Below are 12,585 nucleotides of genomic sequence, written 5' to 3' on the forward strand. Positions count from 1 at the left end.
AGAACTCTATCAGAACTCTAGCAGAACTCTAGCAGAACTCTATCAGAACTCTAGTATAACTATTGCAGAACTCTAGCAGAACTCTATTAGAACTCTAGTATAACTATTGCAGAACTCTAGCAGAACTCTATTAGAACTCTAGTATAACTCTTGCAGAACTCTAGCAGAACTCTATTAGAACTCTAGTATAACTATTGCAGAGCTCTAGCAGAACTCTAGCAGAACTCTGGCAGAACTCTAGCAGAACTCTGGCAGAACTCTAGCAGAAGTCTGGCAGAACTCTAGCAGAAGTCTAGCAGAAGTCTAGTCAGAGCTCTAGCAGAACTCTAGCAGAACTCTATTAGAACTCTAGTATAACTATTGCAGAACTCTAGCAGAACTCTATTACAACTCTAGTATAACTATTGCAGAACTCTAGCAGAACTCTGGCAGAACTCTGGCAGAACTCTGGCAGAACTCTAGCAGAACTCTATCAGAACTCTTGCAGAACTCTAGCAGAACTCTGGCAGAACTCTAGCAGAACTCTATCAGAACTCTATCAGAACTCTTGCAGAACTCTAGCAGAACTCTATCAGAACTCTGGCAGAACTCTAGCAGAAGTCTAGCAGAACTCTATTAGAACTCTGGCAGAACTCTGGTAGAACTGTAGCAGAACTCTATCAGAACTCTATTAGAACTCTGGCAGAACTCTGGCAGAACTCTAGCAGAACTCTAGCAGAAGTCTAGCAGAAGTCTAGCAGAACTCTGGCAGAACTCTAGCAGAACTCTATTAGAACTCTAGTATAACTATTGCAGAACTCTAGCAGAACTCTAGCAGAACTCTAGAACTCTAGTATAACTATTGCAGAACTCTAGCAGAACTCTGGCAGAACTCTAGCAGAACTCTAGCAGAACTCTGGTAGAACTCTGGCAGAACTCTAGCAGAACTCTGGCAGAACTCTAGCAGAACTCTGGCAGAACTCTAGCAGAACTCTAGCAGAGCTCTATTAGAACTCTAGTATAACTATTGCAGAACTCTAGCAGAACTCTATCAGAACTCTGGCAGAACTCTATCAGAACTCTATCAGAACTCTGGCAGAACTCTGGCAGAACTCTAGCAGAAGTCTAGCAGAAGTCTAGCAGAACTCTGGCAGAACTCTGGCAGAACTCTAGCAGAACTCAGGCGGAACTCTATTAGAACTCTTGCAGAACTCTGGCAGAACTCTAGCAGAAGTCTAGCTTAACTCTATTAGAACTGGCAGAACTCTGGCAGATCTCTGGCAGAACTCTGGCAGAACTCTAGCAGAAGTCTAGCAGAAGTCTAGCAGAACTCTATTAGAACAGGCAGAACTCTGGCAGAACTCTAGCAGAACTCTATTAGAACTCTAGTAGTTTTTTAAATGTTTCTACTTGTTTCAGAACATTTAAAAGTAACGTCCCATAATATTTGAAGAATAATGGAATGGAATGTTCCCTTAATGCTCACACAACCTAGAAAACACGTTTTTAAAACATTCAGAAATAACATTTTCATCATGTTCCTAGACCATATATATTTTGTTAGCAGGGACACGACCGACTCATTTGTGTCTTGAGATTTTAGGGGGGAAAACCCTCTGATACATGAATGAGACGCAAGTGAGAAACTCATGAAGCTCTGGAAGAGAACACACACACACACACACACACACACACACACAGACACAGATCTGAGCCATTCAATACAGCTGTCATCAGAATCAATAAAAGCGCTAAACGCAGTGTGAAGACTGATTCATGAGAACAGAGAGAGAGAGCGGGCGAGAGAGCTGCTGCTTACCTTGGCTGGCTGGAGAGTTGGCTGGTCTTGTGTTTGTGAAAGGAATCTCACTTCACGTTGTCATAGTTTAGTTGTAAATCTGCTGAAGGTCGTCTGTGCTGAAGACTCAAACTTTAGTCCAGATCTCCGAGCAGATCATTTCTTTCTCATTAGTCTCTTCCCAACTCAGATCCAGAGTTAGTGAAAAGAAAGACGGATCCTCCCTCTGCTCTCTGTTCCCATGAGCCTCCCTGCCACACACACACACATGAGGATGGGGGAAGGGACTCCAACAATACCAGCAGATTCCTTCACACACACACACTCACACTGATCGGCCGAATGAGATATTCAAGACAAACACAAACGCACTGAACCATCAATATGATGTGCTTAGAAACACACAAGCTCTCATTGTCACACCATTCAACAAGGAACAATCTCACAAAAACTGCCATCATTTCAGCAACACATTAAAAACTAAGATCAAACTTGTAAGAAACAAAAAGTACATTATAACAAAATGTTTTTTTTAAATATTACTTTAAAATTGTACAAATTATAACCAAAATGAAACAAACTAATAAAAATGTTTAAAAACATAATCAATTATATATATATATATATATATATATATATATATATATATATATATATATATATATATATATATATATATATATACACAGGTCCTTCTCAAAAAATTAGCATATTGTGATAAAGTTCATTATTTTCCATAATGTAATGATAAAAATTCCCAAAATTCCTATCTCAAAAAATTAGCATATTTCATCCGACCAATAAAAGAAGTGTTTTTAATACAAAAAAAAGTCAACCTTCAAATAATTATGTTCAGTTATGCACTCAATACTTGGTCGGGAATCCTTTTGCAGAAATGACTGCTTCAATGCGGCGTGGCATGGAGGCAATCAGCCTGTGGCACTGCTGAGGTGTTATGGAGGCCCAGGATGCTTCGATAGCGGCCTTAAGCTCATCCAGAGTGTTGGGTCTTGCGTCTCTCAACTTTCTCTTCACAATATCCCACAGATTCTCTATGGGGTTCAGGTCAGGAGAGTTGGCAGGCCAATTGAGCACAGTAATGCATGGTCAGTAAACCATTTACCAGTGGTTTTGGCACTGTGAGCAGGTGCCAGGTCGTGCTGAAAAATGAAATCTTCATCTCCATAAAGCTTTTCAGCAGATGGAAGCATGAAGTGCTCCAAAATCTCCTGATAGCTAGCTGCATTGACCCTGCCCTTGATAAAACACAGTGGACCAACACCAGCAGCTGACATGGCACCCCAGACCATCACTGACTGTGGGTACTTGACACTGGACTTCAGGCATTTTGGCATTTCCTTCTCCCCAGTCTTCCTCCAGACTCTGGCACCTTGATTTCCGAATGACATGCAAAATTTGCTTCCATCCGAAAAAAGTACTTTGGACCACTGAGCAACAGTCCAGTGCTGCTTCTCTGTAGCCCAGGTCAGGCGCTTCTGCCGCTGTTTCTGGTTCAAAAGTGGCTTGACCTGGGGAATGCAGCACCTGTAGCCCATTTCCTGCACACGCCTGTGCACGGTGGCTCTGGATGTTTCTACTCCAGACTCAGTCCACTGCTTCCGCAGGTCCCCCAAGGTCTGGAATCGGTCCTTCTCCACAATCTTCCTCAGGGTCCGGTCACCTCTTCTCGTTGTGCAGCGTTTTTTGCCACACTTTTTCCTTCCCACAGACTTCCCACTGAGGTGCCTTGATACAGCACTCTGGGAACAGCCTATTTGTTCAGAAATTTCTTTCTGTGTCTTACCCTCTTGCTTGAGGGTGTCAATGATGGCCTTCTGGACAGCAGTCAGGTCGGCAGTCTTACCCATGATTGCGGTTTTGAGTAATGAAACAGGCTGGGAGTTTTTAAAAGCCTCAGGAATCTTTTGCAGGTGTTTAGAGTTAATTAGTTGATTCAGATGATTATGTTAATAGCTCGTTTAGAGACCCTTTTCATTATATGCTAATTTTTTGAGATAGGAATTTTGGGTTTTCATGAGCTGTATGCCAAAATCATCAGTATTAAAACAATAAAAGACCTGAAATATTTCAGCTTTATCACAATATGCTATTTTTTTGAGAAGGACCTGTATATATATATATATATATATATATATATATATATAATATATATATATATATATATATATATATATTTAAATAATATTTAAAAGTATATATATATATATATAATAAGAAAAAAACTGTGACAACATTAAAAATATGTATTTAAAAAAATATATACAATATAAAAAACTAATAACAGTTTTTCAAAATTTCTTCTCGCAAAGAAGAAATGTGCAAATGAACCTTCCAGTTGTTTCTCAGCACTGAGATCATGTGTCTTAAACAATGACTCACATGTGTTTCAGATCTCAACAGTGTCTCACATTCAAAACTCAACTCAAAGATTTTCCATCAGATGAGACTTATTTTATAGCTCTATACACTGCAAAATAATTAATTTCTTTCTCAGTATTTTGTCTTGTTTTTCAGTACAAATATCTAAACATTTTTAAATCAAGACTTGAGGAGCAAATTTCTTGCGATATTGGGTTTTGTGTTTTGAAAAATTGATCAAAATGAAGTGTTTATGCTTAAAACAAGAAAAAATATCTGCCGATGGAGTCAGAAAAATAAACTTGTTTTCCCTGTGAATTAAGTTTCTTTTTCTAACCCCACTGAAAGCAATTTGTTCTTATTTAAAGCATAAACTTTTTTCTCTCCAGAAAACAAGACTTGATATCTTCAGTCATTTTTCTTCTCCAGTAAATGTATCTTTATTTAAGAATGTTTGTACTGGAAAACAAGACAAACATACTGAGGAAGAACATAATTTTTTGCAGTGTAGATGTCAACTACTGTCTCATTTCTGTCTATTGTTATTTCTTCAAGGATTGAGTCTCCTGTGTTTTTAAAGAGCAGCATCTGAGTAATACAACCGTTCTCTGGCTCAATATAACGTTGGCGTTCACATTGTGTTCATTGTTGTAGGTGTAACCGAACGCTGTTGGTCACATGATCTCGGGCCAGACACTTGAAGACAGCCGCTCATTGGCCTTCTGAAGCCGCAGGAATGTGGCGTTACATAACATGGCTTTGAGTTTGTGATCTCTGATAGCTGGTCAATGATTCACTGCGGTTCCTGAGCGGAGCACATCACTGACGCTGATCTGCAGTGCTTGTGAAGGCCCTGTTCCTGCGCTGATCGTGTGTAGGCTATAGGTAACCCTGATGAATGAGCTGATACGCCACCTGCAGGTGAGCTGACAGCACTGCAGATGTTCCTGCCCTGATGTTAATGCCTGCTGTGTGCAAGCTAAGACAAGTTTAAAGGAGTCTTATTATACTTTTTTTAGTTCTTTAGTGTGTAAAGTTCCAAAGCACAAAGTCACTCCAGCAGGAGTTCTTCTCTATATCAGTGTCAGTGTTTCTGAACTCCTGAAACGCCTCCATTGTATCTTGAGTTTCTTCCGGGAACGAACACGTCACAATATTCCTCATTTAAATAACTCACACGCAGAATAAAGGGGCGGGGCCTGGTTGAGTTAGTTAGTGGTGTGTTAAACTGGCGGTTATGGTAAGGGGCGGGACATTTCCCAAACACACTCGAAGCGCTCGACCAATCACAACACACTGATCCAGCCGACCAATCAGAGCACAGTGTGCTTTTCAGAAGGAGGGGCTTTATTGCTTTAAAAACACTAGCATGGCTGTAAGTACATCTAATGAATGAATGCTTCGGCTTGTTGACACACTGTGGCTCTGTTTACAGCTGGCATTAAGATGCGTTCTGGTCGATCGGATCACAAGTAGACGGCGCTAAATACAGGTGTAAACTAGGTCTAAAACGCTTTGAGCTGGTCCACTTTCCACCACTTCCAGAGGGAGTCGAATGCAATCGACTTGCTTTCATAGTGTAAACACTCATGTGGTCGAATGACCTGCAAACAAAGATCTTTGGGCTGTACTAGAAATGACAGCCATACTCTCTGCCTACTGACCTAATGCGCAAACACAATAAGAAGCGCACTAGCCAGACGGGATTTATTCTTTGTCGGCTGAAGACCCAAGTTTGGGTTGAAGATGAGAAACTAAAGCTCCGTGTGTTTTGTTTTTCTCCGGTTGCATTCATGTGTATGGTGATTTGCATGAGCTTATTTCATCCATTAGATCGAAAGATCTAAAATACCCATACATTAACCCGCCCATAGACCCTCCCCTCGAAGAAATCAGGACAGAAGTGGTTTAAAGTGAACAGAAGAGACAGATTAAAACAAAGGTGTAAGCGGGAATGTCTCTCCCTGTGATCCGATCCACCAAAACACATCTTATACCAGGAGTAAACAGAGCCAGAGTTGTGGATGAGTCTCATGAGTGTTCTTTGACCCGCACGGGTCCAGCTCATCTGTTATCTTCCTCTCTTATCACGGCCCTCATTGATTCATCTCTGCTGTCATGAGTCTGGCTTACGCTTGGGTCAGTCATTAACATACACCAGTGGAGAGAATCAGCTCTACATCTGGGACTCTGTCAGAAAAGATGGCCAAAAACGTCAGCTTGTCATTGGGGCAGAACCCTTAAACCCTTAAACCCTTTACTCACCCTAAACCTTCATAGTAGCACTGTAACCATATAACTGCATTATAGTTCATATGCAAATATCTAAGGCGTCTAAATTACCAACATGATCAAAACTTTGCTGATTAACCTCTTGCACACACGGTCTACTACAATCCTTCTGTCCTCTGATTGATAGTTTAGGCTTTTTAGCAAGTAAAATGCCTTTTGGTATTATAGTACAAACGTCCTCCTTCAGCTCGTGGTTAACGTGTCTTTCTGCTGTGAAATATTTATTCATTTTTATCAAGCAAATGTAAAAATAACTTTGATATTGTTATTAGTTATATTTCAAGAAGAACACTTACTGGACGGAAGCAACTGAGGTTTACTTCATTATTCATACATCATTTTATAGAAAATGGAGAAATGTTTATTTGTTCGTCTCTCAATGAGCATTGTGTTGCATTACATGTTTTAACTACAGAGCTTTGATCTTAAAACTAAGCATTATAATATCATCTTACTAAGACATATTATTGGCAGATATAGTGACTACCAATATTTATATGAATTTTATGTAAGTATCTGCTTTACTGTTATAAAGATCTCATTGATTTACATTACAAGCATCAGAGGTTTATATAAAAATCATCATCTGCACCAAATTGCATATTTTTGCTCACTTTGAGCCTCTAAATAAAATTGAGCTGTTTTTCCTCCATATTCTCAGGATATCACAATATTTGGGCCACAAAAGCCAAACATGATATAAAACCTAAAATACATATGCAAACAAATATTTCTCTTTTCTTTTTTTAATATTTTGTCTAAAGGTTCAACAAACCTTAAATGTTCCATTTTCTAAAAAAAAAGGATCTTTCTTACTATCATGTCATGTGTCAGGCTTTACAGGGACATAAGCTGTACCTAACTGTACAGTTTCTGCTCTTATCTCTGAAAGTGTGTGACGGCTGGTTGTTCGCCGTGTGTGTGCTGTCGACTGAGAGCGCTAAGTTGTCCCGTTGGAGCAGCCGGCAGGTGCTGGCCACTCTTGGCTCACTACTCTTTCTGATTCACTTCCATCCCCAAATTCAAAGATAGCCTGAAACTTCACGCCGGTGCATTTAGTGAGTTTGCACTGAATGGTTGCCTGGCCTTTGACATCTCGGAGCGAGCAGTGAACGCCATCATGGCCCTCAGCTGGGATCTCTGTGACGTTTGTGTGGGAGGAGCTGGAGTTTTGCCCACAGACGAGCCGCTCCTCGTCCACGGACACCAGGCTGTGCCCTCGGATGAACTCGGGAGCTTGACAGTAAACCTGTGTCACGTCCTCCACGTTCCTGAGGTTGTTCCTGATCCAGTGGGAGAGGTATTGTATCCCGCAGTCACAGTGCCAGGGGTTCCCGTGGAGCTGAACGAGGCTCTGGAAGTCCAGGTCGTCGAAGAAGCCGTACGGGACTCTCCGCAGGTGGTTCATGGACAGGTACAGCTGCTCCACGTCGTGCTGGTCCGTCAGAAGACCCTCCTCCAGAGAGCTCAGGTTGTTCTTCTGCAGATGGATGGCTTTCACACCGAACAGCCCTTTGAAGACGGTGCCGGGAAGCGTCGTGATCCGGTTCTCCGACAGGTCGAGCTTTTTCAGCGAGATGAGGTTCTGGAAGAGATTCGCAGGAACCTCGGAGAGCTGATTCTGAGACAGGTCCAGATAGGTGAGGTGAAGCAGTGTGTGGAAGAGCGAGGGCTGGAGCTGCGCCAGATCGTTCTTCTTGAGGACCAGCTTCTGGAGGCTGTGCGGGAACACGTCGGCGCTCAGGTTGCGTATGCGATTGCCCCGGAGGTTCAGCTCCTCCAGGAGATCCAGGTGTGCGAAGATCCCCGCCGGAAGCTCCGGGATCATGTTGGCCTGCAGCGAGAGCACTCTCAGGAGAGAGTTGTTCTGGAACACATCCGACGGGACCGAGCCGATCTGGTTGAAGGATAGGTCCAGCTCCTGCAGATTGTGGAGACGATGGAAGGGACGGTCGGGAAGAGACAACAAGCTGTTCCCCTTCAACTGCAGCATCTCCAGCTTCTGCAAAGAGTCAAAGATGCGGGAGTCCAGAGCGCCCATCTTGTTGTGGTTGAGCATCAGTCTGGTGAGGTTGGGCAGCGAGCCGAAGGCTTGCACCTGAAGCGTGAGCCAGGGGTTCCCGCTGATCTCCAGCTCCCGCAGCTCCGGCAGCCGCTCGAAGGCGTCGCCCGACACCGACCGCACCTGCCCGTTGAGGAATACCAGTTTGCTGAGTCTGAGGCTCTCTCTGAAGGAGCATCCGTCCAGATGCGTGAGGCCCGACGCCACCACGATCAGCTCTCTGACCTGAGCCGAGATGTTGAGCGGTAGCGCTGTCATGGCGTCGTCTGCGCAGACCACTGTCGCAGCCGAGAAGCACTGGCACGGGCCGGGACAGCCGCGGCCGCAGCGGATCTGGACCAGCACCAGCAGGAGCGCAGCCCAGGGTTTGCTCATGACTTCTGGGAACAGAGAAGCCACAGGTCAGCTGCAGTCGCTGCGTCTCTTACAGTTTCCAAAAATAACAGCATTTTTCTCTCATTTGCAGTTTGCAAATGTTACGTGAGGTTCAAAGATCTCTGCATTTTCATGAAGATTCATTAAAACACGCTGGATGTCATCTAATGCAAATTAGGACTTGATGATTGAAAGCAAAGGAAAGGTTTCAGTAAACTTAACAGCACATTTTGGCAGACACTTTTATCCACAGCATATGTTTAAGTCAAGTCACCTTCATTTACAGTATATAGCGCTTTTAACAATATGGACTGTTTCAAAGCAGCTTTAAAGTGATAATAGGAGATTACCGTAACAGAGATTGTTTCGGCTTTACAGCAGATCTAGAATAAAGTTATTTGTTTTGTCGTGTGCTTTTCCTGGTAAATCAGACCCATTACTTTTCATTTCACAATAAGGTTTCCCTTGTTAACATTAGTTAACTAGATTAATTGACATGAACTATGAATTAAAAATACATCTAAAGCATTTGTTTATCTTAGTTAATGTTAATGTCAACATTTACTAACTTATTGTCAGTAATAACATTTAATAAGTTGTACTTATTTGTTAGTTCATAGCTGAACGAATGAACTAACAATGAACAGTTATTTTTATTAACTAACATTAACAAAGATTACTAAATACTGTAACAGATGTATTGCAGGACCTTATTATTGCGTAAACCTTGAATTAACAATGAATTAACAGTATATTTATGAATTGACATTAACTTAGATTAATTAAAGCTGTAAAATAATGTTGTCTATTGTTCATGATAACCGATGGTAATGAATTCAGTCTTGAATTGTTAAGATCTAATTTATCGGCTTATTTATTCCAATGAAAAGTATTAATATTATCCAAAAATAACATTTGGTAACACATTACAATAACGTTCATTAGTTAACATTAGTTAACTCCCTCAGTTAATATGAACTAAGAATGAACAATACTTCTACTGCATTTATTAATCTTAGTTCATATTAATTCTAACATTTACTAATACATTATTAAAATCAAAGGTTGTATTTGTTATTATTAGTTAATGCACTGTGAACTAACATGAACAAACAATGAACAGCTGTATTTATTAACTACAATTAACAAATAGAGTAACAAATGTATTGCTCATTGTTAGTAAACTAATGTTAACTAATGAACCTCCATTTAAATTTGGTCATAAAATAGGATCAGGGGACTACGAATAAAAATATCAATAAAGTAACAAAATGCATGAAAATAAGTAAAACCTTGCTGTTTCTTTGTAAATGAACAGTGTTGTGACCTACCGCTGTTGCACACATCAGCTGCGGGAGAAATGAGTGACTGTGTGTGTGTGTGTGTGTGTGTGTGTGTGTGTGTGTGTGTGTGTGTGTGTGTGTGTGTGTGTGTGTGTGGCGCTCAGAGGATCTCTCTCTCTGAGGAGACTCGCTGTGATTGGCCTAGTCGATCTGTGACATCACTCTCAGCCCCTCAAAACATCATTCATTTACTTCAACAACATTAATGACGAATTCACCCAAATCCAGCTAGGATGTGTTGGTAAAGGCAGGAGAGGAAGGTTTCGTGTTTGTGCAGAGCAAGACTTATGGATTGAGCCATTCAGACAGTTGAGTAACACCAGGGCTAGGCTTTGGTTTATTTGCTTTTCTATGGTAAACAGAAGCAGAAGTCAGGTGGATTTCAGAACTGTGAACACTGTCGAAAATCAAATAAATCAACATCCATTACAAATGCAATCTCACATTTTCTCAAGCCCAACATCTGGTAGTGTGTGAAAGTTGACAGGCTCATCATATCTACATCTATCAGTTTATTCATATTTATTACATGTCATACATCAGAAACATAATAAAGTTGCTTGACTGGTTCTGTCATAGATCTTGTCATCTCATCAATATCTCCTCATTCAAAATATTGTTGTTTTAGGACAGGGGGCGTAGCAAGCTTTTCAAAAGTGCGGGGGATGGATGTGGTTTGGCACAACATATATTATACAATCAACATATTAAGAACAAAAAAAAAAATATATATATATATATATATATATATATATCAATCTTTTTTCTGTTTACCCTGTCCAGCTTGTCTTTATGCACACAGCAACACTGTTGAGGCAGGTTTGGGTCAAGGTCCCTCCTCCTCGTCAACTCCCTTCCTTCTTCATCACAGTTACTTTATACATTGCATGTAGGGCTGCAACTAACGATTATTTTAATAATTGAATAATCTGTTGATTATTTTTTCGATTAATCGATGAATCGGACAAAAAAAAGCATTAATTTCCATGTAAGCTTTACATCTGCCAAATATATAGGCTTTTTAAAAATAAAGTTCACAAAAAGATGTATATTTTTGTTTAAAGGGACCTGAGCTGTCAGAACAATAAATAATTTATAAAAAAATAAAGAAAAATACAAATCAGAACACTTAACAGGATTTGTTTGAACATCAGAACTTGTTCTTTACACTCGCACACACTCCCACACTCACAGATGCACACACTCCCAAATTCTCACACTCACAGATGCACACACTCCCAAACTCTCACACTCACAGATGCACACACTCCCAAACTCTCACACTCACAGATGCACACTCACACACTCACAAACTCTCACACTCACGGATGCACACACTCACACACTCACAAACTCTCACACTCACGGATGCACACACTCACAAACTCTCAAACTCACAGATGCACACACTCACAAACTCTCACACTCACAAACTCTCACACTCACAGATGCACACACTCTCACACTCACAGATGCACACTCACAAACTCTCACACTCACAAACTCTCACACTCACAGATGCACACACTCCCAAACTCTCACACTCACAGAAGCACACATTCACAAACTCTCACACTCACAAACTCTCACACTCACAGATGCACACACTCCCAAACTCTCACACTCACAGATGCACACACTCCCAAACTCTCACACTCACAGATGCACACTCACACACTCACAAACTCTCACACTCACGGATGCACACACTCACAAACTCTCACACTCACAGATGCACACACTCACAAACTCTCACACTCACATATGCTCACACTCCCAAACTCTCACACTCACAGATGCACACTCACACACTCACAAACTCTCACACTCACGGATGCACACACTCACAAACTCTCACACTCACAGATGCACACTCACACACTCACAAACTCTCACACTCACGGATGCACACACTCACAAACTCTCACACTCACAGATGCACACACTCACAAACTCTCACACTCACAGATGCACACACTCCCAAACTCTCACACTCACAGAAGCACACACTCACAAACTCTCACACTCACAAACTCTCACACTCACAGAAGCACACACTCACAAACTCACACACTCACAAACTCTCACACTCACGGATGCACACACTCCCAAACTCTCACACTCACAGATGCACACTCACACACTCACAAACTCTCACACTCACGGATGGACACACTCACAAACTCTCACACTCACAGATGCACACACTCACAAACTCTCACACTCACAGATGCACACACTCACAAACTCTCACACTCACAGAAGCACACACTCACAAACTCTCACACTCACAAACTCTCACACTCACAAACTCTCACACTCACAGATGCACACACTCCCAAACTCTCACACTCACA

At 41.5% G+C, this 12,585-nt stretch overlaps 2 protein-coding genes across 2 annotated transcripts in view; both read right to left on the bottom strand.

Moving 5' to 3' along the window:
* Nucleotides 1–2,150, bottom strand: part of tns3 (tensin 3) — a 70,879-nt gene extending 68,729 nt beyond the window's left edge. The window contains exon 1 of the mRNA XM_077217289.1: nucleotides 1,799–2,150. The gene's annotated coding sequence lies outside the window, so the exon portion shown is untranslated. The remainder of the gene's footprint in view (nucleotides 1–1,798) is intronic.
* Nucleotides 2,151–7,184: 5,034 nt separating this feature from the next.
* On the bottom strand, nucleotides 7,185–10,250 carry LOC143724305 (uncharacterized). The gene is made up of 2 exons (XM_077217306.1): nucleotides 10,217–10,250; nucleotides 7,185–8,890 (listed from the first exon to the last, which is right to left on the bottom strand). Exon 2 carries the CDS (start codon nucleotides 8,883–8,885, stop codon nucleotides 7,389–7,391), a length of 1,497 nt encoding a protein of 498 aa, XP_077073421.1. The 5' UTR covers nucleotides 8,886–8,890; nucleotides 10,217–10,250; the 3' UTR covers nucleotides 7,185–7,388.
* Nucleotides 10,251–12,585: the final 2,335 nt, after the last annotated feature.

Source organism: Siphateles boraxobius, unplaced genomic scaffold, assembly GCF_051911475.1.
Source record: "Siphateles boraxobius isolate OS27281-9 unplaced genomic scaffold, OSU_SipBor_1 72, whole genome shotgun sequence".
Lineage (NCBI taxonomy): Eukaryota > Metazoa > Chordata > Actinopteri > Cypriniformes > Leuciscidae > Siphateles > Siphateles boraxobius.

Excerpts from the sequence above, each read along its gene's own strand:
- LOC143724305 (XM_077217306.1), bottom strand. The coding sequence starts at position 8,885 with ATGAGCAAACCCTGGGCTGCGCTCCTGCTGGTGCTGGTCCAGATCCGC.